The sequence below is a fragment of the Enhydra lutris genome, unplaced genomic scaffold (assembly GCF_002288905.1).
Source record: "Enhydra lutris kenyoni isolate GAN:26980312 unplaced genomic scaffold, ASM228890v2 scaffoldscaffold58, whole genome shotgun sequence".
Taxonomy (NCBI): domain Eukaryota; kingdom Metazoa; phylum Chordata; class Mammalia; order Carnivora; family Mustelidae; genus Enhydra; species Enhydra lutris.
The window spans coordinates 10365265-10391714 of NW_019154142.1; the positions used below are offsets into that span (position 1 = coordinate 10365265).

Sequence of the window (26450 nt, forward strand, 5' to 3'; positions counted from 1 at the left end):
TGTATACATCCTATGGGTTCTGTTTCTCTGGAGAACCTGGACTAATACATAACAATACCAGTTCTTTAAAACTTATTAGGTATATCTTTTTTCCCATTTACTCTTGGAAATGGTGGTCTCCTACAAATGGTGGTCTTTTGTTTTTTATTTTTATTTTTTAAAGATTTTATTTGAGAGAGAGAGAGAGAGAGAGATTGAGAGAGAGCATGAGCGGGGTGAAGAGGGGGAGGGTAGAGGGAGAGGGAGATGCAGACTCCCTTCTAAGCAGGGAGACCAATGTGAGGCTCAGAGGCTCAATCCCAGGACCCCGGGATCATGACCTGAGCCAAAGGCAGATGCTTAACTGATTGAGCTACCTGGGCATCCCAAATGGCTGTCTTTTAGAAATAGCAAATAAGTATTTTGTGTTACATTTTCATGCAATCCAAGACTTCTGTCTTTTAACCATTACATTTCCTCTGTTTATAGTTTCTGTGACTATGGCCATGGATATATTTTGACGGATTTCTACCGTCTTATTTTTGTGTTTTGTTTTTACAATGATGTTCCTTGTTCTTTTTTTTTTTTTTCCCCCTTCCCCCTGCTCTCTTCCTGCTTTTTGTCAAATTGATTGTTTTCTTATTTCAAATGGAGAAACTTAAGCTTCGGTATCTCCAATAAAGCCAATTTCCAAGGGGAAAAAATATTCAGAAATAGAAAAAAGAAAGTTAAAATGGGGCCATAGAATATTCTGGCTTTTTTTTTTTCTTTTTAAGAGAGCGAGTGAGGGGAGTACAGAGGGGCAGAGGGAGAGGAAAAAAGAGAATCTTAAGCAGGCTCCAGACCCTGTGCGAAGCCTAATGCAGGATTCGATCCCACATGCCTGAGATCATGACCTGAGCCAAAATCTGATACCATGCTTGACCAACTGAACCACCCAGGTACCCCCCAAAATCTGGATTCTTTTTTTTTTTTTTTTGCCTCAAGAAAAAAAAAACTGGATTCTTATAAGTAGAAAAACTCTATGCTTTAATAATAGAATTTTTGATAAAAATGACCTTTAAAAATTTTTCATTTGTTATTCTTGGTATTGACTTCCACAGGACAAGTGAGAAAATCTTCAGTTCTTTAGCTAATTTGATTTTTCTGTTGTTGTTATCCTTCTTGGTCTTGGTGTGATAGCTGCCCTATTCAATATGATAGCCATGAGGCAGATGTGGCTATTTAATTTCAATTAATTTAATTAATTACATTTAAATACATATTTTTTAAAAAATTTTATTTATTTATTTGAGAGAGAGAGAGAGCATGCACAAGAGCGGGGTAGAGGTAAGGGGCAGAAGGGTAAGAGGAAGTAGACTCCCTGCTGACCAGGGAGCCCCATGCAGGGCTCAACCCCAGGACTCCGGGATCATGACCTGAGCCGGAAGCAAATGCTTTACCAGCTGGGTCACCCAGGTGCCCCTTAAATATGCATTTAAAATTCACTTGCACTAGCCGTATTGCATGCATTCAGTACCTCCACTTGGTTAGTGGCTACTAATTGACCCTGCCAGGAATGGCTAGCAATCCCTGTACCGATGGATGAAAGATTAGTCCAAACTTTGCTGTGAAAGACAGAAGGCAAGGAGGTCATTGCTCAGTGACGAAGACCTTTGCTCCTCTTTGCTTCTGCTTTTATCGGTCCTTCAGGATAATCACAAAACCTGCTCACCGTTTCCCAAGCACGCGATGTGTGACAAGGGGTCTTTCTGGAACTAGGAGAATCTGTTTAACGGGAAAAAGACAATATGCTAATCTGCATTGTCTATGAGTTCAGCTAAATGCAGCCTGAGGAACAATGCACAGGTCTCAGATCACAGGGTGGCTGTTTGGGCTAAGAAAGCTTTAGGAAAGGCAATTTCCCGAGGCATTCCAACTGCAGAATGGTCAAGCAGGCCTCAGCATTCCAAAGGCCTACGTCCTTCTCTGAAACCTTCCGTCGCCCCCAGCGGCCTCTGTGTTACATTTTTGAACAAGCCAGGTATTATGGCTGATTTCATGCTCTACATTAACTCCAACATTAGTGCAGATTATAGAACATTTCAATCTTTGTTTTTTAAATTTATTTTTTCGGGGGAGGGGCAAAGGGATGGAGAAGAGAGAGAATCTTAAGCAGGATTCACACGCAGCGTGGAACAACAACCTTGAGATCATGACCTGAGCCCAAGTCAAGAGTCAAATGCATAACTGACTGAGCCACCCAAGCACCCCGAACATTTCTATCTCTGTAGAAAATTCTGTTGGATAGGAGGTGATAAGCCTGTGATAGTATTATAGCTTCGTACCCCTTGGAGCTATTTAGGAGACTGCATCACGTTGCAGAATTTAGACCTGACAATCTATAGCAGCATTCTTCCAGCATCTTCTGCTCCTATGTAGAGCAGTGACCGGCATGGGGAGCAATGCTCCCTATGGAGACTACAGAGTAATCCTGCCCCTGTACTCAGACTTTCAGGCTTGATGCCCACAGGACACTGGAAATAATTTATATGGAGTAACAGCTTAGGGAGTGGTAGTGATAACAGGGGCTGAGCTATTAACTTCTGTACAGTAGTGGTCTTAACCTAAATGGTAATGGGAAGGCCAAGAAAGGCTGAAGCATTTCTAGTTGAAACAAAGTTGCAAAGGGTTGGGCATGACCCAGACTGGGCTGTAGCATTTGGGTTTCCTTTGAAGCTTTGACTTCCCAATCCTGTTAGACTGGTTTAGGTCTCATCTGAACCAACTAGTTAGGAGGTCTGCCTTGAGCCTATTGCACCACTGACAAAAGTGATCAAGAGTTGCAGGGGTTTATTTATTTATTTATTTAGATTTTATTTATTTACTTGAGAGAGAGCAAGAGAGCGAGAGAGAGAGAGCATGAGAGGGGAGAGGGTCAGAGGGAGAAGCAGACTCCCTGCTGAGAAAGCAGTCCGATGTGAGACTCCATCCTGGGACTCCAGGATCATGACCTGAACTGAAGGCAGTCACTTAACCAACTGAGCCACCCGGGTGCCCCCAACAGTTGCAGTTTGAAACTGATTTAGGCTGGCATTGGTAGGGAACACCACGCCTGCTACCATCTACCCCTGCATATCCTGGATGGGCAGGTGAGACTCTGTTGGTCAGCCAACATACATCATCAACACACATGTGCCCCATTCATTGCAGGAACAGCTTTGCTGCCTTTTTTGGGGAACAGCTTTGCTTCTTTGAAGGAGAAGTTGAGAAAGTCCAAGCTCTTTACTTCTTTATTACTTCAGCATCCAAGAAAATTCCTCCCATAACTTTTCATTGTCAGTGGTGTAGCCAGGTTTATATTTACCTGGATTGGGTTCTTTCAAGTTTCAGTGCTCAAATTCCTGTTTTTACCTTGACTTGCGCTCAGCTTCTGGGCAGAGCTGACAAATATGATTTTTTTTCTGCTGGTTTCCTCATAATTCATTTCTTCCACACTTTGTATTGTCAAATTTTTTTTTGCAACTCACAAAATCAAAGTCTGGATTCCCCACTGGGATTTGTCATCGCCTTGACGTTTCAGCACTGTACCAAAGAAACGAAAATTTTCTTTCAGAATGTCATCATCTAGATTTTCCTTAAAGTTCCCTCTTTCTTTTTTTTTTTTTTTTAAAGATTTTATTTATTTATTTGACAGAGAGAGATCACAAGTAGATGGAGAGGCAGGCAGAGAGAGAAAGAGGAGGAAGCAGGCTTCTTGCTGAGCAGAGAGCCCGATGTGGGACTCGATCCCAGGACCCTGAGATCATGACCTGAGCCGAAGGCAGCGGCTTAACCCACTGAGCCACCCAGGCGCCCCAAGTTCCCTCTTTCTGTCAGGTGGTAAGTATGGTAGTACAAGACACAAGATAGAGTGGTGTTTTGCCCTCATGAAGTCGCCCAAAAGGGAAGACAAATAATTAAGCTACCTGCAGTGATAGAAAACGTGTATCTGTTTTGCATTTGAGTTTATTCTTTTTTAAGTTTGACACATAAAAATATACTATTTCAGCAGTTCATGCATCTTCAAAACAAACGTACCAAAACTGAGGAGGAGGATGGGTTTAAGAACTGTGCAAAACTCCAATCCGCTATATAGGAGAGTGACCGAAATGAAAGAAGCTGCTGCTCTCCTGTACAACTTTGGCGGGCCTGAGAGGGCGTGGGGCCACAGAGCAAGTCTCTCCAGGAACTTGGGGGTGCGCCCAGTTTCGGCCTCGCCTCCCGCACTCACCTCTCTACCATGGCGTCTGCGTAGTCTGGGCGTGGAGTCACCCGCGCACTCAGCGTGGCTCCGCCTCAGGCGCGCGAGTCGGCAGGCTCTGAACTACTGTTCCCAGAAGGCTGTGCGAAACCGGGAGGGAAGCGGCGGCGGTGGCAGGAAGGGCGAGAGCGGCAGCCTTGGGTGTCCCGTCAGTGGTGGGTCCGGCAGTCCACGGGCCCCCGGCGGAGGAGGCGGCCTCTAGCGGCCCTGCAAACGGGCGCCGGGGCGGGATGTAGGGCGCTGGGTGCGGAGGCCGCCGGCGCGGCGGGGTGGGCGCGGAGGGCGCGCCGAGGATGGAGAGAGCGATGGAGCAGCTCAACCGCCTGACGCGCTCGCTGCGCCGCGCGCGCACCGTCGAGCTACCCGACGGTGAGCGGGGCAGGGGGTTAGGGGTGTCTGGGGCAGCCGTGTGGTGGCGGGGGCAGGGCTCGGGCTGAGGCGAGATCGGGTGGATAAACTAACCCAAAGCGGAGAAAACGCCCACATTTACTTTCCTTAGCTGGGAGGGGCCAGGCTGGAGCCCCCGACTACCCCTCGACCGCTGCTCCCGCGCAGGCAGGTGGGAGTTTGGGGGAGGGTCTGGGCTCCGTGGGCACTGGTGCTGAAAGAAGCAAGACGGAAGTCTCCCGACCGTCGATTTGGGGTTTTGGCAAAGAGGCAAAAATATCAGTCGGATGGCGGAGACCCGGATTCAGAAAACGTTACAGTTGTGGGTCATTTTAGTGTCGTTGCTAGCTGCGGGTAGAGAGATGCACCAAAATAGTATTTTTTACTTTAAGCAGCAGAGCGGGAATCAAGTAGCCTTTCTTTTCTCTTCGGAAATGGAGAGTACTGTATTTTGATATTTTGGCAGACAAAAGCGTGTTAAATATCAAATATGTACCCTTAAAGTACTGTGCGTGTGTGTATATACACTTTGAAACTATGCCTGCCTGTCTTCATTCTTCATTTATTCATCAGATGTTAAGTGTGTGTTGGGGACCTTTTACAAAGAGGAATAAGGCACGATCCTCGTAGTTCAGGAATTTTAGTTCATCGTGCCAGGGTTTCTTTAGTACAGGTAAAGAAAGCACTGGCAATAAGGAAGGTGAGGAATGAAGCTGTTTTGTTTGCAGCCTCACGAATTCCTACGTTTCAGTGGCAGTGGGAGATGGCAGTGCTGCCTCTGTGGCCCAGTGAGAGACGGGTTAGGAGGTAGGGGCTGGTGATTATTATTATATTTTTTAATGTATTAGTGTATCTTTCATTTTTCAAAACTTTCTTTGAATTGCTGCTGGAGAAGTGATTTGTAGGTTATAGGAGACATTGGGGGGAGTCATGTAATAATAAATGTGGGACTGGGAACTTTGGGGATAATTTTCATGAAAAAAATTTCCCCCTAGGCTCTATTTAAGATTAAGAATAGGGTTGATTTGTTTGACTTTCTGAAAAATAATTTTCTGCTTGGTACTTTGCTAGTATGAAGTAGTTGACTGAAAATAATTATGATTTTAGTAACTGGACTTGCAGCTTGAGCTTCTACTTTCCATGTTTTCTTTCCAACTTTTACCTTTAAATCCATTTCTTAAGTGCTGTCCTCATTCATTTCCCATAAATTATTGGTATAGATTAGTGAAGAACACAGCATGCACAGTTTCACTGACTTGGCAATTCTGTTGCTTAGTTTATATCCCACTATATTTTACACAAATATTATTTAGAAGACTTTGATAATGTTTCCTGGTCTTAAAATTAAGTAATATATTTTCGTTGTAGAACATTTTAAGAAAGAAAAATTAAAAAAATTGTTATTCTGCCATTCAGTGATTAACAGTATTTTCTTTATTTCCTTCTATTATTTTTTCTGTCGTTCTCTACCAAATTAAGATCATACTGTATAGTCTTTTATTTTGCTTTTAGAAAACATCACATTTTAAAATATCTTTAAATATGCCTAATGACCTTGCAGCTTTTCATAGGATACATGTAACAAATACTGAATTTAATTTTTGTTTTGATAATAGCGTTTATGAGGAGTAGCTTTGTAGTTTTTAAGTCTTAGTCTTCCTTTAAGTCTTTCCTTATGATTAGAAGTAGAAGAAGATTTATAGATCTAATTAAATCAACATTTTTAAAGCTCTGAGTATCAGCCTCTCAGCTTACTTTTTAGAATGTTCCACCAACAGTCTTGAGAGCCCCTGGAAACTAGAGTAGTAGTAAAAATGAAACTTTTTCCCATGTTGCTAGGCAAAAGTGAAATCTTGGCTTTCATTTGTTTTTCTTTCATTATGATGAATGGTGCTCATCTTGTTCCTTTAATTTGTCTTCGTCCCTAAGTTCTGATGGATCTTTCTTTTTGAATTCTCTGAGATTGGCTCTTTCAAGTATGTATGTATGTGTGTTATAAAAATCTAGTTATAAAAATCCAGATTGTTGTGTTCGCATTGTAAAGACTGGACAGAAGTTCTGAGATCGCTCTGAATTTGGAAAATATTCAGATACTTATTTTGCCTTGTTAGAATTCAATAATGAATAAGCACCTAATTGGAACACATTATTAAGGTTAGAAAATTTTTAATCAGCTTTTATTCTGAAATTAACTTTGTTGCATAGGATTAAACTGCAGATTTGATTTACCGAACTGGATTCTGGTAGAGCACTTTTATTGTTTCTTTGGGATGATGAAAACCTGAGTATTACCTTTAAGTAATATCACTAAATAATGGAGTGCAGGTTGTTGAGTCATCCTGGACAGGGCTAACATAAGAATATTCTTGTGAGAGAGGGGAAATGAAGAATAAGCTATTACTCTAGGGATATAAATTCTCAGTGGACTTTAAAAAATTGGTATATAGTGTTTGATTCTGTGGAAAAAATAGTGTTTACTGAATTTATGGTGAATATAGCTTGTTTCATAAGATAATGGAACATAAGCCCATATTAGCATATATTTGAATGATGATTAGGGTGATAATCAATATTTAAAAAATTACTCCCATTTGGGGTGCCTGGGTGGCTCAGTCCTTAAGCGTCTGCCTTTGGCTCAGGTTATGGTCCTGGGGTCCTGGGATGGAGCCCCTCATCCGGCTCCCTGCTCAGCGGGGAGCCTGCTTCTCCCTCTCCCCCTCCCCCTTCTTGTGTTCCCTCTCTCACTGTCTCTCTGTCAAATAAATAAATGAAATCTTAAAAATAAATAAATAAATAAATAAAAAATTACTCCCATTTGGTAGTTTAAAGAGAAATAGTGTATAATGAATCTGAGCTCCCTGTTCTTTAAGGTTTTCCTTTTAGTTGTGGAGTTCTGGAACTTTATCAGCTAATCAAAATGGCCAACATCTCTGAAAAAGTGAGAGATTAAACTTTTTTTTTTAAATCAATCTGAAAACTTTAATTATATACCTAGTTCTTAAGGTGTCTTCCTGAGTGTGGAGAAGGAAGCACGTGAGAACAAATTTTATTGTTCTTCCATAGTACACTATTTCCTGGGTAGGCTCCTTCTAGCATCATAGTTATGGTTATATTTATTTCCTCATACCATTTAGTGATGGGGGCTATATTTTTATAAGGTTATATGTGAATTAAAAAGTGAGATCTATATATAAATTTTGTCTAAACAAACACCTATTAAATAAAACCCATGTGAACCTTATGAAGCTTATGCTTACTTAAAATTAGGTATGAACTTGATTTATAAGTTTAAACATGAGGGTACTTCCTGTTTATGACTGTGCTTATTATGGAGAGACTTAATGGAATTGTCATGGTTTGGAAGTTCAGATGTTTATTGGGGCGTGTATCGTATGAGAGATAAAGAATGTTGCCACGCCCAGGGAGGCTTAATGCAGTATATTTCAGCTGCTGGTGGTGACTCACTAGTAGTTAATGAGAACAATTTATTGCAGTCAGCATTTTAAAAAATGAAATAGAAGAGAATAAAACAAATTAGAATGTATTGCACATAAACAACTAAGTATTGTATTGTAGACCTTTTGGCTACTGGATGTAGTATACTGGGTGTACACTGTAAGATTTTTATTGTGCGGCCTCTGCAATCAGACAGGTTTGAATTCAGGCTTAATAACCTAATATCATCATCACAGCTTATTACTTAATTTGGTGCTTGGTTTTTTTGTTTGTAAAATGGGGATAATAATAGTACCTACTTCATAAAGTGGTTGTGACGATAAAAGAGATGATGTATGTAAAGTGTTTAGAACAGTGCCTTTTAGATAATGGTTTAAAACATGTGGTCTGTTAGACTAGGATTTTTGGTATTATTATTTTTTTGTAGTGAAAGAATTGTTGCTTTTTCATGCTGAGCTTGTGAATAGTCCTGACTAGGACCAAATTGCTTTTCATGGATATACTTACAAATAGTGAAATAATGAACAAAGATGTGAAGAAATGGTGATAATTTTTTTCCTTCTCTGCGGTATACATTTCTTCAGTATATATTTCTAAATATGTAAACAGCTTTATTTAAACATAATCACAATACTGTTGGTAGAGCCAACACAAATGGCAATAATTTTTCTTATCATCAAGTCCCTATTAAGTTTTTTTCTTTCAGAAACATCCTCTTAGGGGCACCTGGATGGCTCTGTGGGTTAAAGCCTTTGCCTTCGGTTCAGGTTGTGATCCCAGAGTCCTGGGATCGAGCCCTACATCGGGCTCTCTGCTCAGCGGGGAGCCTGCTTCCCTCCCTCTCTCTCTGCCTGCCTCTCTGCCTATTTGTAATCTCTGTCTGTCAAATAAATAAATAAAATCTTTAAAAAAAAAAAAAGAATCATCCTCTTACAGTTGGTTTTTTGGATCAGTACCCAGAGTCCACATATTATATTTGGTTGATCATCTCTTAAGACTCTTTCAATGATAACAATTCCACTTTTTCCTTCTTTTGTTAAAACTTTTTAAGTAATTTAAGACTTACAGAAAAGTTGCATAAATAGTACAGGTTCCCCTTCTCCCAATTTCCCATTACGTTCACGTCTTGTTAACCATAGTACACTTATCAAAACTAAGGAATTAATATTGGCATAATACTATTAACGGCATTACAGACTTCATTAGGATTTCGTGAGTTTTATCAATATCAATGTCCTTTTTCTCATTTAGCATCCAGTCAAAGATACTACATTGCATTAAGTTGTCCATGTTTCCTTAGCCTCCCCAAAATGTAATAGCCTTCAAACTTCTCTTGTGTTTAATGTCCTTGAGACTTTTTAAGAGGACTGCTTGTGTATTTTGTGGAATTCCCCTTAATTTGGGCTTGTCTGTTCTTTATGCTGTGTTGTTTTTAGTGGATCATCCTATCAGAGGCTACATGATATTACATGATATCCATATGTATTATATCTGGTGATATTACCCTTTATCAGTTGATCAAGGTGGTATCTGCTGGGCTCTCCAATGTAAATTTTCCTTCATAATTAGTCAGTATTTTGGGGAGATACTTTGATACTATGCAAAAACCCTTTTTCCTCCTGAAAGTTTAACTCTTTAATTTTAGCATTGGCATAATATTTTAAGAGTTGTCAGTTACTTCTCTGTAAATAACTTAGAAAAAACCATAAACCTCTAAAATGCATTGAATTGAGATGACCATTGGTAATATATAAAAATAAATCCAAACAAGGCTGAAATTTACATGAGTATAGTCTAATATCATGGATATTGTTGACTTTTAACCTTTTCTTTTGGATCTTATCTCTGTGAACTTATTCTATAAAAGATATAAATAAAAATGTGAATAGTGTAAAGAAACAGGGAAAAGTAAGATTTTAATGCTGTTTTGTAAAAGCTTCTAAAATAATTTCCTTTGTTATAATATTGGCAAGAAGCAAGTACTATGTATATTTAATGTTTAAAAATTATTTTAGCATGTGTATCTATAATGCCCATGTATCTATAATACCCATATATGCATAAAATTCCCCCAGCTACATGTAAGTTTGATAAAACATGAAGTTGGTAAACACTTTTTTGGAAGTAAAAGAAATTTCTGTTGTTAAAGCTACAGAAAATATTAGGTCTTATTTTCCCCATCAAATCCAGAAGCTAAGCACTTTGGTGGTGATGTAAAGAGGCGTAACATTAAGATAAGAAATTTTGCATTGTTGCAAATTTTGAAATGCCTCTGGTATTCTACACTATCTTTAATCTTCTTTCCCATCTTCTCACTTTTTATATGGAATTAAGAAAACTCTGAGGCAGTTTTAAGGATCACCCTTTGGAAAAAAATAGGACAAAAATTAATTCTTTCTCTGTTTTTTGTTTAGTTTTGTTTTGTTTTGTTTTTTACTCAGATAATGAAACTGCTGTTTATACATTAATGCCAATGGTTATGGCTGATCAGCACAGGTGAGTGCCTATTTCACGTTTAATCTTTTTTGTATAAATATGCAAAAGAAGGGTGCCTGGGTGGCTCAGTTGATTAAGTGTCTGACTGTTGATCTCAGCTCAGAACTTGGTCTCAGGATCCTGAGTTCAAGACCTGTACTGGACTCCACACTGCACATGGAGCCTACTTTAAAAAAAAAAGAAACAAACAAAACCCTCCCAAAACTTAAAAAATATAAATTCACCTGTGTTGTGTACACATACATGAATGCACACACAGTTTGGACATAGATGTTGTCTTGGGACGTGTTACTTAACCTCTGTTATAGGTTATTGTCTGTGAAATAAAAACCAAGATTTTCCAAGGTCCATCTCTGCTGTAAAATTGTATGGTGAGAGATGTTCTGAATGAATTAGCAGATATTAAGTCAGTTATTTGGCTGGTCACTGACAATTAGAAAAATATTTTGATGGTTTCAGTTAGAGATCACTACTGATCTTTATTGCAAAAGGTTAGGGTTGATGGACAACTTAACTTTCTAATGTTCTACTTTCATGTTCTTTTTATCGATGTGTTGTGGACACATTTTACAGGAGGCATATGAGATCTAGTTATCTGCCAGAGTGATAAGATGTTTATATTTGTAGCAGGCAGCTTTGCTGTGGTTAGCCATTCGGTAGTTGATGTAATAAGGTGACAAGGAAACTATTTTGAAACAAATTTAAAATATAAATAATTTTTTGCTTTAAACTTCTTGTGTGCTACAACTAAAACATACTTAAATCTGATTTTATTATTTGGCCAAAATTAATATAGATAGGCTATACCTTTTTTAGATGAGCGGATGAGGAAACCTTCAACATTAGTTTTTAGGTCAGTGCAGTTGCTTCTTTTTTTTTTTTTTTTTTTTTTTTTTAAGATTTTATTTATTTAAGAGAGCACAAGCTGGGGGAGAGGCTGAGGGAGAGGGAGAAGTAAACCCCCCACTGAGCAGGGATTTTTTTTTTCCCAGTGTGGGGCTCCATCCCAGGATCCTGGGATCATGACCTGAGCCACCCAGGTGCCCCAGTGCAGTTGTTTTTTGGATGAAACTGCTGGCTACCATGCTATGCTTAGAGGATAGTGCTTTGTATTTTGGTTGACGTGGGGCAGAACTTTTTGGATAATTGGTTAGAGTAACTAAAGGACTATTAACTTGGGTTACTATGTTTTTAAACACTTTTATTTTCAGCATTGACTCCTTTATTTTCTTTTGGCTTAGGTCTGTTTCTGAGCTACTATCAAATTCAAAGTTTGACGTCAATTATGCATTTGGACGTGTGAAAAGAAGCTTGCTTCACATTGCAGCAAAGTAAGAAGGATATTTTGGATTAAAGTCTGGTCTAGCACAGTGATCAGTAAGCTTTGGATCAATGTTGTCCCACAGTAGTTATGGGAAGAGATGAGTAAAGACTGCTGAATGGTTTCTTATTGTGTTGAAAGCATAGTGTGCTGTGTTTGCATTCTTTTTCTAGATATGTTAACCTTGAGATCAGACTCAAGTCTCCCATACACTGTCTTAGCTTGTTCTAGATCAGATCAGTTAGGTTGTCTTTCCTGGATGTACTTGAGAGGGTATATTCACTGAAATTTTTCTCTCATCCTACCAGTATGAAATTTTGTTAACTGCACATGAAGCCATTGGCTTTATATTTTTTACTGAGGTGTGCAAATGATTTTTATCCATAATCTTCAAGTATGTAATCAATCAATTATCAGTTAGTTGATATCTAACTTCCTTTCAGTACTTAGATAGATATGTTAAAATTAATTTTTCATAATAAATTTGGCTTCTGGAAGGTCAAAGCGTTGAGAGTACTATGTGGTTTCTTTTATGTGTTAATACTTTATTTTGCTTTATTTGAGCATCTCAAATACTTCATAGCTTTCATAGTAGAATGTACTTTCTTGAAAGTAGTGGATATTAACTATTTGTGATAGAAGTTAAATCAAATTGTAGGTTATTAATGGACCTCAAAAATAATGTGTTTAATAGGGCTTTTTGTTTTTTTAATTGAGGTATGTCAGCTGTGACTGTTTGTTGAATGTATCTGAACTGTTTTTAATATTGTTTTAGTTGTGGATCGGTGGAATGCTTGGTCCTGCTATTAAAGAAAGGAGCAAATCCTAACTATCAAGATATTTCAGGCTGTACACCCCTTCATTTGGCAGCTAGAAATGGGTAAATATTTTGTCTCCTTGAGTAGCTTAAGCTGTACTATCTGTTAGGACTGACAGTATTCAAGGCACTCTTTGGTGATTTTTTTTGACCAATATTTGCCTTGGGAAGAGGATCGTGGGTCATTATATTCAGTATTTAAATAACTGTCATATTTAACAATTTATTAAATTGTTTACTAATATTTTTTCTTGAAAATATACTTGAAGTTTATTTTTATTTGTATTATAATGATATTTTATTTTATTTTTAAAAAGGATTATTTATTTATTTATTTGACAGAGAGAGGTCACAAGTAGGCAGAGAGGCAGGCAGAGAAAGAAGAGGAAGCGGGCTCTCCGCACAGAGAGCCCGATTCGGGGCTTGATCCCAGGACCCTGAGATCACGACGTCAGCCAAAGGCAGAGGCTTAACCCACTGAGCCACCCAGGCGCCCCTGATATTTTATTTTTTAAAAAGCATCATTGTTGCCTCTTTGTTTTGGTGTCCTTTTTCCTGCTGATTCTTTTCCACATCTATTTCCATACCTTATTGTCCAAATCGCTTGTTCAGTTATTTTTATTAATGGAATTAAAGACAGAGTAAATATACCCAGCTTATTTATATCTTTTTGAGAATGGGCTATACCGTAGTAAGCTTTCTAAATTAGGGTAGCTTACTCCTTTCAGTGCCAAAACTTACTTTTCCTTTCTAAATGAATAATGTCTTTTTTTTTTTTTTTTTAAAGATTTTATTTATTTATTTGACAGACAGAGATCACAAGCAGGCAGAGAGACAGGCAGAGAGAGAGGAGGAAGCGGGCTCCCTGCCGAGCAGAGAGCCTGATGTGGGGCTCGATCCCAGAACCCTGGGATCATGACCTGAGCCGAAGGCAGAGGCTTTAACCCACTGAGCCACCCAGGCGCCCCTAAATGAATAATGTCTTTACTACCCTTCCTTTTGAAATTTTTTATTAAATAATTTTTCCCCTTATAAAAATAGTATTTCCAAAATGTAAATTTATTTTTACCTTTTCCTAATAACTCTGGTCTTCATTATGAACATGTTTATGTTATTGTGTGCTGTTTTATTCTTTTAAAGATTTATTTGAGAGAGAGAGAGAGAGAAAGAGAGGTGCTTGAGAGGTAGAGTGGGGGCAGGGGCAGAGAGAGAGAATATCAAACAGACTCTCTGTTGAGCATGGGGCCTATAACATGGGGCTCCATCTCAGGACCCTGAGATCATGACCTGAGTCAAAACCAAGAATCAGACACTTAACCAGCTGAGCCTCCCAGGTGCCCCCACTGTGTGCTATTTTAAACCCTACTATACTTTTTATGGCTTTCTTTCTCCCTTTTCTGTGGAGAATTTCAGATGTCATATATCCATATCTGCCTCTGCTTGCCACTATTTTTCATGTCTTAAAATTTGTTGGACTGAGGGGTGCCTGGGTACCCAGGCTCAGTTGGTTAAGCATCTGATTCTTGATTTCGGCTCAGATCATGATCTCAGAATCCTGTGATTGAGCCTCACATTGGGCTCCACACTCATCAGGGAGCCTGCTTGAGATTATCTCTCTGTCTCCCCCAACCCCCTGTTAGCCCTCCCCCCCAGGACCCCTGCTTTTGTGCAGGAATGTGTATGTGCATGCACACTGTCTCTAAAATAAGTAAATCTTTAAAAAAAATTCTGTTGGACTGAGAAACCATACCAAATGGCTGGAATTATGTTTAAAATGAAAAAAAAAAAAAGCAGTTTTGACTCAGGGCTTGAAGAACTTATGTTTATAAACATGCTCCAAATGATATAAAACTTCTGTATAAAAGTATATTCTTGGGCTCTGGAGTGGCTCAGTCGGTTAAGCTTCAAACTCTTGATCTCAGCTCAGCTCATGGTTTCAGGGTCATGAGATCCGCCTCTGTGTTGGGCTCTGTGCTGGACATGGAACCTGCTTAAGATTCGCTCTCTCCATCTCCTTTTGCCCCTACCCCTGTCTTTCCTCCTCACCCTCAAAAAGAATAAAAGGTATATTCCTATGCGTCCCTTTTTTGTTCTTTTTTTTTTTTTTTTAAAGATTTTATTTATTTGTTTATTTGTTTGAGAGAGAGGGAGCGAGCATGAGTGGCAGGGAGAGAGGGGCTGAGGGAGAGGGAGAAGCAGACTCTCTGCTGAGCGGGGAGCCTGATGGGGCTCAATCCTGGGACCCCAAGATCATGACCTAACCTGAAGGCAGATGCTTAACTGAATGAGCCACCCAGACGTCCCTCTTTTTTTGATTACTCTTAAAATTATTTTTGTTTCCTGTTTTGACCTGTGATTCTAGGTAGTTGCGGTAGATGCCTAACTGAGATACGGGGCTAAAATTGTGTACTGCATCATTCTGAGACCAAATTTTTGTATACAGGGATTAAAGTGGAACCAAAAATATAAGAATTATAGTGATATCTAGGTTGGACAATGGAAAGGCATACTCCTTTGACCCTGTTTGGTCTGATCCAGTTCTTGATTTAGCATTTGAACCAGTTGTCCACTGTTGCAATAGGTAACAAGGTAAAAATGTGCTGATTACCAACCGTTTTTATAGTAATTAGTAACACTGGTTATATTTGTAGTGTGTCACACCTAAGTTCATACATCTTGCTGAATTCACTCCTTGCTGAATTGTTCTCAGGTTAGATACATTATCGGATAGTAACAAAGCTCTTTCAAAAAATTACGCATAGAAAAATATCTCAGTACTCTAGATCAACAACTGTAAGTGAAAGGAGAGATTGGCGCACAGTGGGGTTAAAATGTCTATTTCCCTTGTAGTCAGAGACTTAAGTCATTTAGGAGATCATTACCTTTTTTTCCCCCCTAGCTTTGTTGAAGGTATAACCAATTAAATTGTAAGATTTTTTTTTTTAAAGATTTTATTTATTTTATTTATTTGAAACAGAGAGAGAGAGATCACAAGTATGCAGAGAGGCAGGCATAGAGAGAGAGGAGAAAGCAGGCTCCCCGCTGAGCAGAGAGCCCAATGCGGGCCTCGATCCCAGGACCCTGAGATCATGACCTGAGCCGAAGGCAGAGGCTTAACCCACTGAGCCACCCAGGCGCCCCAAATTGTAAGATTTTTAAAGTGTACATCATTATGATTTGATAGACATATACACTGTGAAAGAATTCCTTTCATTTAGTTAGTAAACACATCCATCACTGTCACCTTACATGTTTATCTTTTTTGGTTGTGGGTGTGAGAACATTTAAGTTGGAGACTGTTACATTTAAAGGTGAGGAAATATGACAGAACCCACTTGATTCACATGGCAAGTCAGTGAAGAAAGAAGGAGTAAGAATAGTTTATAACCCTACCATAACTTCTAATTTGGATACCCTTTCTGTTTCTATAAAGATTAATTTTGATATTTGATACTAGTTTTTGTTACTTAGTGGCTTGTACAACTTAAAGTTGCTCCATAACTGTTTGCTGAGTGGTTTGAGTGAATGTTATTTCTGATGTTTTCAGAAATAGCTTTTTAGGGACACCTGAGTGGCTCTGCCTGCTGCTCTCCCTGCTTGTGCGCGTGCTCTCTCTCTCTCTGACAAATAAAAAAAAAAAAAAAAGAAGAAAGAAATAGCTTTTTATTATAATATCTTTATGAGTCCATATTTGTCTAGACTGAAGCAGAAGTCAGGGGGACTTCTGCCCCTTTTCCTTGTCCATCAGTTTTGGGGAGTTTGTTTTTTGTTTTGTTCCCATAGTTATTGTTAGATGAGTATTATAATTCTTCTGGCCCGCTCTACATTCCTCTCATTAACCGTTAGTGCGGGGTACGTTGGTACTGAATTGCCCTCCTTTCCAGTAGAAGACCTGTTAAGCTACCACAGAGCAGCACTAGGATGATTTGCCCTTGTGTCATTTAGGTTACCATAAGCTTCCCATAATTGTTGCAATATCTGAGCAGGAAAATAGTTACTTCCTGTACAGGAGGATCCAGTGATTAGATGAGATTGTTAAAAAAAAAAAAAAAAAGACTTCAAAATTGTTGTGTGTTCTTAGGTTGCTTGTTGGTCACATTTGAAACATGATTTTTTCTTAATTTTTTGGGCGAAGTTTTGACTTCGTAAAGGGCACAGCCCATATGTTAATTAATATTTTAGTTCCAATTCCTGGCAAAATAAGTGCTCATTTAGTGGATTGTTTTGACCTACTGAGATTCTATAAAGTATTAATAATGATTTTTAAATGAGAAAAAAAGGATACATTTCTCTAATATTGCTGTCTTTTACAATTCGTTTTTGGTTTGGGGAGCATTATGGATTTCTGCTTTTCTTTTTTTTTAAGATTTTATTTATTTATGACAGAGAGATTACAAGTAGGCAGAGAGGCAGGTGTAGAGGGCGGAGGTGGGTGGGGGGCGGGAGCAGGCACTCCACTGAGCAGAGAGCCCGATGCGGGGCGCGATCCCAGGACCCTGAGATCATGACCTGAGCTGAAGGCAGAAGTTTAACCCCCTGAGCCACCCAGGTGCCCCAATTTCTGCTTTTCTTCAGCCACTCCCTAAACACCTCCTTAGGACTATTTTCCTGGCCCATTCCACCTAAGTGTTTATTTTGGCAATAGGCCAGTGGTCTAAGGCTCTTAAAGATGTTTTCAAAATCCAGCAATATGGGTATAGGCGCACATACACATATTTTAAACAATGTATTCATTTTAATAGGGCTGTCTGTTCTGTTGTCTCAGGATTATAGAAGATTTATTTCCTATGGTTTTCAGAACAGTGTATTAGATGAGCTTTGTAAATGTTGAACTTACAATTTTACTCATAACTTCATAACTTTTTCTTTCTTTTCTTTGATTATAATGCCGATTTTAAGTATTTAATTTCATTTCAGGTACAAAAACCAAAGCTAGAAAAAGTAATTTGTTTCCTTTTAAAAAGATTTTTTCAGTTAATAAAAATTTTAGCTATAAGATAGAAGATTGAATAATTAATAATCAGTCAATAAAGTTTTATTGAGTTTCATTGAGAGTATCTAACTATGCTTAATACTAAGTTTATTAAAGAAATGTACAATTCATGGCATGAAGAAATTTAGGATCTGATTGAGTAAATGGTAACATGTATACATATATACTCTATATACTATTTATTCTGTATATTGCATATATAGTACTATATATGTATATCCATGTTAATATTGTATTTGTTACATGGTACATAATACGGTATTATATATACACTGTTACATATTTTTATATGTCACAATTTTTTCGATTTATTTAAAATGTTATAACGTTCATTTAAAAAAACCTATAGATTGATACTTGCCATCAGCTAATGTTGAGTGTAGTCAATATTTCAGTAAAATAGTTGTCATTTGCCCATTTTTCTCATACCAGTTATCTGTGTCTCTTTTTTCTCTTCAGGCAGAAGAAATGCATGAGTAAATTATTAGAATACAGTGCTGATGTCAACATTTGTAATAATGAAGGCCTTACAGCAGTAAGTGCTAAGAATTCTATGTGAGTTTTAAAATACTTTTTTGAAAATCATATTGAAGGTGATAGTAATGCAAAGTGCAGTGCAAGTGTTTCTGCACGTTACTTCTTTGTGTAGTTAAGAAGATGCAAAAAGATCTAGTTCTAGTTCTGTACTGTATTTATTAAGAGAAGTTATGGGTTCACTTATGTTTCTCCTTTCTGCTTTTTGTTTGTGACCTTTCATTTATTTTGAAGGCTTATTCCTCTAGCTTTGTCATTGACTTTCAGGGGATGTTTTAGGAGCATGTCTGCTGTGTTATGAGATCATTATAGGAGAGCTATTTTTTATTATGTCCTTTAAAATTATTTTAATATGTACATTTCAGAAAAACTGAATGGCTAGGCAGAAAGGAAAAAAGGTAATGGAATGATCACTCACTGTATCCTCTGCACTCAGAGATAATCACTGTTAATATTTTGGTCTGTATCCTTCAGACTTGTTAGATCTTACCTAAACTAGTATTTTTATCCATTTTGCTATGTCACTTTCTTTTCAAAAATAAGTTAATATATTTTTGATCCATATTGATGTTATTTGAAGGTAGTGTGGGATATTTCTGAAAAGATTGTTGAAATCCAAAGATTTTTTAAAATTTATTTTTATTTTAATTCCGATATAGTTAATATACAGTGTTACATTAGTTTCAGATGTACAATATATGATTCAACAGTTCTGTACATGAAATCTAAAAATTTTAATCGTTGTCATTATTTAATGGAAGATTATTCACCTTAGAAGTAGAGATAAAATAGAATTATGTGATTATGGAGAAATTATTTAGAAGTTGGGACAGAAGATGTTAAATTTTATATATTAAATTTTACCTTCCCATATGTGAAATTATGCATGTATGAATTAAGTGGATGGCGAGAATCCTTTCACAATGTCTGTCAAATCAATGTTGTATACTTTAAATATCCTACAGTTTTATTTGTCAATTATACCTGAATAAAGCTGAAAAAATTTATTAAAATTTTTAATCCTAATTCCAGTATAGTTAACATACAGTGTTTTATTAGTTTCAAGTGTACACTATAGTGATTCAACGATTCTATAAATTGTTCAGTATTCATCATGATAAGTATACTCTTAATCCCCTACACCTATTTCACCCATCCCCCAACCGCCTTCCCTCTGATAACTGTTAGTTTGTTCTCTCTAGTTAAGAGTCTGTTTCTTGGTTTGAAAAAAAATTTTTTTTACCTTTCTTGGTAGTATTTGTAGATTCTGAATCTTTTAACTTGTGGATGAAGAATATTATTTACATACCATGCCAGTTTTCAAGACTTTCTGACTAAAAAATTTTTTGAAGGTGGGGGTGCTGAGCATTAAAAAACAGCTTCCCTAAGATTTGCTTTATTCTGTGTGAATGACTTATTAAAGATAAAGAATAAGCTCAATCATGATTATTATATGGAATCTACAATTCCTGTGATAATCTAGATTTTGTTTATATATATATGTATATTATATATACACACACATATATATTTTTCAAGATTTTATTTATATATTTGAGACAGTGAGAGAGAGCATGAGCCAGGGTGCAGAGAGAGGGAGAAGCAGACTCCCTGCTGAGCAGGGAGTTTCACTCGGGGCTCGATCCCAACACCTTGGGATCATGACCTGAGCCGAAAGCAGATGCTTAACCAACTAAGCCACCCAAGCTCCCCAATTTTGTCCTATATGTATATATTTTTAAAGACTTTACTTATTTGACACAGAGAGAGAACACAAGCAGGGGGAGCAGCAGGCAAAGGGAGAAGGAGAGGCAGGCTTCCTGCCAAGCAGGGAGCCCGATGCAGGGCTCAATCCCAGGACCCTGAGATGCTTAACCGACTGAGCCACCCAGGCGCCCGATTTTGTCCTGTATTAACAGCATACTGTTGTCTACTCTATAAAGAAAAACTTTGGAATGAATATCTGCAAGATGCCTAATGATGCTCTACTACTGATGATTATAAAACTGCAACTGACAGACCCTATCTTTTGGACACTATCTAGTGTAGGCAAGATAAGATGTTCAGTATTAACATAAATTTTTACTGCTGATTACTCCCGTTCACTCCTGAACTTTAGGGGAAGTAGAGAAAAATTTTAAAAATAAAATTTTTACCTAAAATGTTATTAATACATCTATTTAAAGAGTCAGATGATTCTACAAAGCTTATTATAGAAAAGTAGTCTTTGCACTCTTCCTGCTTGACCAACCTTGGTGTTTTTCTCCTATGGCCTGAATGGTATAATGTGCCTCCTCCTCTTAGAAACTATTCTGGCAACCAACATGATTCTGCCTAGTCCCAGACAACCAAGATGGAATTAATTCAACAGCTGGGCCATTGACCCCATCAGCTGAAGGAAGCTGGGATGGTGAAAATGTGTTGCTGCAGAACTGAATAGTTGTCACCAAACATGTGGGACAGTAAAGCCAATGGCTCCTGAGTTGGAAGAAACCTTCATTGAGGAGCCAAGAGTCCCAGGATTTTTCTTACGAAAAGAGAGAACTGTTTACTGCATGCTTTCTAGGCTTTCTAGGAATTTCTTGTATACCTACTATGTGCTAGGCACTTTGCTGTTGTGGGATAGAGCCATGAATATGGTCCTTGTTGTGCCCAAACTTAAAAGGAAGACAGGAAAGTTTTTTTTTTTTCTTCCAAGTCTTTATTAAAGTTCAAGTTAGTTAACATTTAGTGCATTATTGGTTTCAGGAGTAGAATTTAGTGATTCATCACTTACATAAAACATCCAGTGTTCATCACAAGTACCCTCCTTAAAGCCCATCACCCATTTAGCATCTCCCCCCACTCACCCCCCTAATTTGTTCTCTGTAGTTAAGAGTCTTTTCGATTTGCCTCCCTCCATGTTTTTATCTTACTTTTCCTTACAGGAAGACTGGAAAGTTAACAGGCAGTGGTAACATGGTGTAATGAATGTCAATATAGGAGAAGGAGAGTCTGTAAAAGTCTAGCAGGGGACCCGTCCTCACCTAGGGCATTAGAAGAAGTATCCCAGGGACATAGCACATGATCTGAGGCCAGAAGGACAAATGGAAGTTAGACTGGTGGGGCGCCTGGGTGGCTCAGTGGGTTAAAGCCTCTGCCTTTGGCTCAGGTCATGATCCCAGGGTCCTAGGATCAAACCCCACATCTGGCTCTCTGCTCAGCGAGGAGCCTGCTTCCCTTCCTCTCTCTGCCTGCCTCTCTGCCTGCTTGTGATCCCTGTCTATCAAATAAATTAAAAAAAAAAAAAAAAAAAGGAAGTTAGACTGGTGAAAGTGGTGGTTGTGGGGTTGGAAACAGTTTTGGCTTTACGGAATAGATTTGTGAAGGCTTGGAGGTGAAAGAGAGCATTTAACTGGTATTAGGTACCCCGGGGGTTCATGGAGACTTCCCAAAGGTCTTTGGCATGGATAGTTATGGGGATCACTTTCCAGATCTTTAGCTTCTGGATGTGCATTTTTTCTTCAAAATGATTCCTGTGGTAGAGAGCCCGCCCTTCCCACCTTCACCTTCAAAATCACTCTCCTCCCACTTTTTTTTTCTTAAAGATTTTTTTTTATTTGATAGGGAGAGAGAGAGTGAGAAAGCACAAGCAGGGGGAGTGGCAGAAGGAGAGGGAGAAGCAGGCTCTCCTTTGGGCAGGGAGTCTGACGTGGTGCTCGATCCCAGGACCCTGGGATTACAACCTGAGCCAAAGTCAGACACTTAACCAACTGAACCACCAGGTGCCTTCTCCTACTACCTTTTGAATGAAATACATTTTATGCTCACCCATCCTGAGTATTACTAAGTAAAGGATGGCCTGGAGATAGTGACAAGCAGAAGAACAATTCAAAGTATTGGTGTCTGCAAAGGCTGTCATTTAGCACCATAAACCACAAAATCATGGTAGGATTTCATAGACTTTTCCCTGCCTTATACATATTGCTATCAAGGGTGAGATAATTAGACTTAAATTGGTTTGTTCTGAACTTAGCAAAATTATAAAAGTGAAGCAGTAGGAGCGATGGAATATTTGTTTGATGATGCTGCCTATATCATTCCCCAATGACTGTTCAGAGAATTCATTGCCTCTAACAGAGATCTGTAAGAACAAAGAAAAAGAACATCAGTAATAAATACCGAAGGCAATGTTGACTTACTTTATGCAGGTGTAAAATCAGGGTGAGACATGTGTCTTACCTATCCATCTCAGGACAAGGGAGAAAATAGGCAGTGACTGCTAATGGTACTGGGTTTCTTTTTGGGGAAATGAAAATGTTTTAAAATTGATTGTGGTGATGATTGCACAACTGTAACTATACCAAAAACCCTAAGGTGTATACTTAAATAGATGGATAGTATGGCATTTGAATTGTATGACATTATACCTTAAATAAATATACATCTATATGGTGATCCACACCCCCCCGGAAAAGAAAATATTCTCTTGACTTTCTTCCCCAGCCTCTGTATACTTCTAACTCTGTAGTTAGTGCTTCTCAACTATTTTAATAGATATAAAAATTTTGTTTCCTCACCTGTAAATAACATGCTACTATTGCTCTTTTTTTGATTTTTTAGTTTTAGGCATCATCAGTTGACTTTATGGAAGATAAGGCTATTTGCTCTCTTTTTCAGCCCCACCTCCAGGTACAAGCACATTTGTCTCACACCTTTTCTTTCTTTCTTTTTTTAACATTTTATTTATTTATTTGACAGACAGAGATCACAAGTAGGCAGAGCAGCAGGTGGTGGGGGGTGGGGGGGAGGGGGGTGAAGCAGGCTCCCTGCTGAGCAGAGAGCCCAATGTGGGGCTCGATCCCAGGACCCTGAGATCATGACCTGAGCCGAAGGCAGAGGCTTTAACCCACTGAGCCACCCAGGCGCCCCACACCTTTTCAATATAGTTGTGATTTTAATTAGATCATTTTTTTCAGTATTTTGATTTTTTAAAATTATATACATACCATTCATATTTAGGCCAAATAGTTTGCTATAGTTATTTTTATTACATACCATTTTGATCTTCATAGAGTTAATAATTTCATTCTAAAAAAATTGAGATAATTGTATATTCATATATACCTGTAAGAAATAATACAGAGGAATGTCCTCTATATATTGCCCAGTTTCCTTCAGTGGTAACATTTTACAAAATGGTAGTATAGTATCATCACTAGGATGTTTATACTGATAAAATTTTTCTTGTTGCTATTGCCCCAGTTTTACTTATTTATTTGTACCCAGTTTTATCAGTGTGTGTGTGTATGTATAGTAAGTTCTATACATTTTTATTACCTGTGTAGGTCCATGTGTCCATTACTATAGTCAATATTCTGAACATTTCCAAGTCTACAAAAATGTTTTATGTTGCTCTTTTGTAACTACACCTTTCCTCCCCTTCATCCCATGCTGCCTGACCCTTGGCAACCACTAATCTGTTCTCTATTTCTAAAATTAGGTCTTTCTGAGAATGATACATAATTGGAATCATATTGTATGGAACCTTTTATGATTGGCTTTTGTAAGTTCATCATATTCTGTGGAGATTGACCTAGGTTGTTGTATTTATCAGTAGTTTGTTCCTTTATGTTGCTGATTGGTATTCCTTGGTGTAGATATACCATTGTTTGTTCAACCATATGCCTGTTGAAGGACATCTGGATCATTTCCTGTTTGGGGCTATCTTGAATAAAGCTGCTATAAACATAAACATTAATGTACAGGTTTTTGTGTGGACATAAAACTTTTCATTTCTCTAGAATAAATGTCCAAGAATGCAATTGCTGGGTTGTATGGTAGTTTCATGTTTAGTTTTGTTTTTTTTTTTTAAGATAGTTTATTCGTTTATTTGATAGAAATCACAAGTAGGCAGAGAGGTAGGCAGAGAGAGAGAGGGGGAAGCTGGCTCCCTGCCAAGCAGAGAGCCCGATGTGGGGCTCGATCCCAGGACCCCAGGATCATGATCTGAGCCGAAGGCAGAGGCTTTAACCCACTGAGCCACCCAGGCGCCCCTCATGTTTAGTTTTAAAATGCACTGCCTAACTTTTCCAGAGTGCCTGGAACATTTTGTACCCTCAGCGGCAATACATGAATCATCTAGTTTTTCAGCATCCTCACCAACATTTGATGTTCTCACTGTTTTTAATTTTAGCCGTAATAATACATGTATAGTTGCTAAGTCATTGTGGTTTTAATTTGCATTTGCCCAGTTGACATCTTTTCATGTGTTTTTTTGCTATCTGTATATCTTTTTTCTTCTTTTTTAAAGTTTTTTTTTTTTCTAAAGATTTTATTTATTTGACAGAGAGAGAGATCACAAGTAGAGAGAGAGAGAGAGGAGGAAGCAGGCTCCCTGCCTAGCAGAGAGCCTGATGCGGGACTCGATCCCAGGACCCTGAGATCATGACCTGAGCTGAAGGCAGAGGCTTTAACCAACTGAGCCACCCAGGCGCCCCCTTTTTTAAAGTTTTTATTTAAATTTCAGTTAGTTAATCTACAGTGTTATATTAGTTTCAGGTGTACAATATAGTAAGTCAGTGCTCATTACAAGTGCACTCCTTAATCTCCATTACCTGTTTAACTCATACCCTAACCCACCTCCCCTCTGGTAATTGTCAGTTTGTTTCTGAGTCTGTTTTTTGGTTTGCCTCTCCCCTCTCCCTCCTCACCTTCCCTTTCTCCCCTGTCCCTTCTCCCCTCCCCCCCTTTTTTTTGTTTCTTAAATTCCACTTGTAAGTGAAATCATACGATATTTGTCTTTCTCTGAATGATTTATTTCACTTAGCATTGTACTCTCTAGTTCCATCTATGTCATTGCATATGGCAAGATTTCATTCTTCTTTCTGGCTAAATAATATTCTCTCGTGTATATATATCACATCTTTATCCATTCATCAGTCGATGGACACAGGCTGTTTCCATAGTTTGGCTGTTGTAGATAATGCTGCTATAAATATTGTGGAGCATGTATCCCTTTGAATTAATATTTTTGTATCCTTCAAGTAATTTTGCTGTCTCTATATCTTTATATGTGAAATGTTGTCGATTCATGTCATTTGCCCATTTTTAAATTGGATTACTTTTAAACCTTGAGCTGTGAGAGTGCTTTATATATGAAGATACTGGTCCTTTATCAGGTATGTGATGTGCAAATATTTTCTCCTAATCTCTAGTTTACTGTTTTAATTCTTTAAAAAAAAAAGATTTTATTTATTTATTTGAGATAGAATGAGAGAGAGAGAGAGAGAGAGAGAGCGCGAGTGCAGAAGCATGGGGAGCAGCAGGCAGAGGGAGAAGCAGACTCCCTGCTGAGCAGGGAGCCCAGTGTGGCGCTCAATCCCAGTACTTTGGGATCATGACCTGAGCTGAAGGCAGACACTCAACCAACTGAGCCATTCAGGCGCCCTTGCCATTTTAATTCTTAACAGATCTTTTATATAAAAGTTTGCAGTTTTGATGAAAGCCACTCTCAGTTTTTCCTTTTATGGATTATGCTTTTGTTACCAAGTTTAAGAACTTTCCCTAACTCTAGATCTTCAAGACTTCTTAGATCTTTTTTCTAAATTTTTATTTTTTTATATTTTACATCTAAATCTCTGATATATTTTGAGCTAATAATAGTGTAAGATGTGATGCTTAAGTTGGGGTTCATTTTTTTTTTTTTTAAGATTTTATTTATTTTTTTGTCAGGGAGAAGGGGAGAGAGCACAAACAGTGGAAGTGGCAGGCAGTGGAGGCACAGACTCCTCAGCAAGGAGCCTGGTGCAGGACTCAATCCCAGGACCATGGGATCATGACCTGAGCCGAAGGCAGATGCTTAACCAACTGAGCCACCCAAGCGTCCCTTTTTTTTTTTTGCTCATCAAGTCCAATTACTTGAGCACTGTTTGTTGAAAAACTATTCTTCCTGCATGAATTTCATTACGCATCTTTCTCAAAATCTATGGGACTTATTTATATGGACTTTTTTCTGGGTTTCGTGGATCTATGTGGCTGTCCCTTTGCCAATACCACACTGTCTTGATTACTGTAGATACATACTAAATAGTAAGCCTTAATATCTGGTTGAGTAACGCCTCCCATTTTATTTTTCTATTTTAGGATTGTGTTAGTTATTCTGGTCTCTTTGCCAGAAATTTATAGATAGAATAAACGTTTTTAT

The 26450-nt window shown here is 38.2% G+C and overlaps 1 protein-coding gene across 5 annotated transcripts in view; it reads left to right on the top strand.

The window, feature by feature from the left end:
- The first annotated feature begins 4542 nt into the window (after window positions 1-4542).
- The window catches only part of LOC111158320 (HECT domain and ankyrin repeat containing E3 ubiquitin protein ligase 1), a 117515-nt gene continuing 95607 nt past the window's right edge, over window positions 4543-26450 (top strand). For 2 of the 5 annotated variants that reach the window (XM_022520295.1, XM_022520296.1), the window contains exons 1-5: window positions 4543-4630; window positions 10546-10600; window positions 11842-11931; window positions 12697-12801; window positions 18191-18266. In XM_022520295.1, coding sequence (XP_022376003.1) covers window positions 4555-4630; window positions 10546-10600; window positions 11842-11931; window positions 12697-12801; window positions 18191-18266 — 402 coding nt within the window. In that variant the 5' untranslated portion in view covers window positions 4543-4554. Of the gene's footprint in view, window positions 4631-10518; window positions 10601-11841; window positions 11932-12696; window positions 12802-18190; window positions 18267-26450 lie in introns of all 5 variants that reach the window. The other 3 variants (XM_022520294.1, XM_022520297.1, XM_022520298.1) reach the window with 2 other exon arrangements.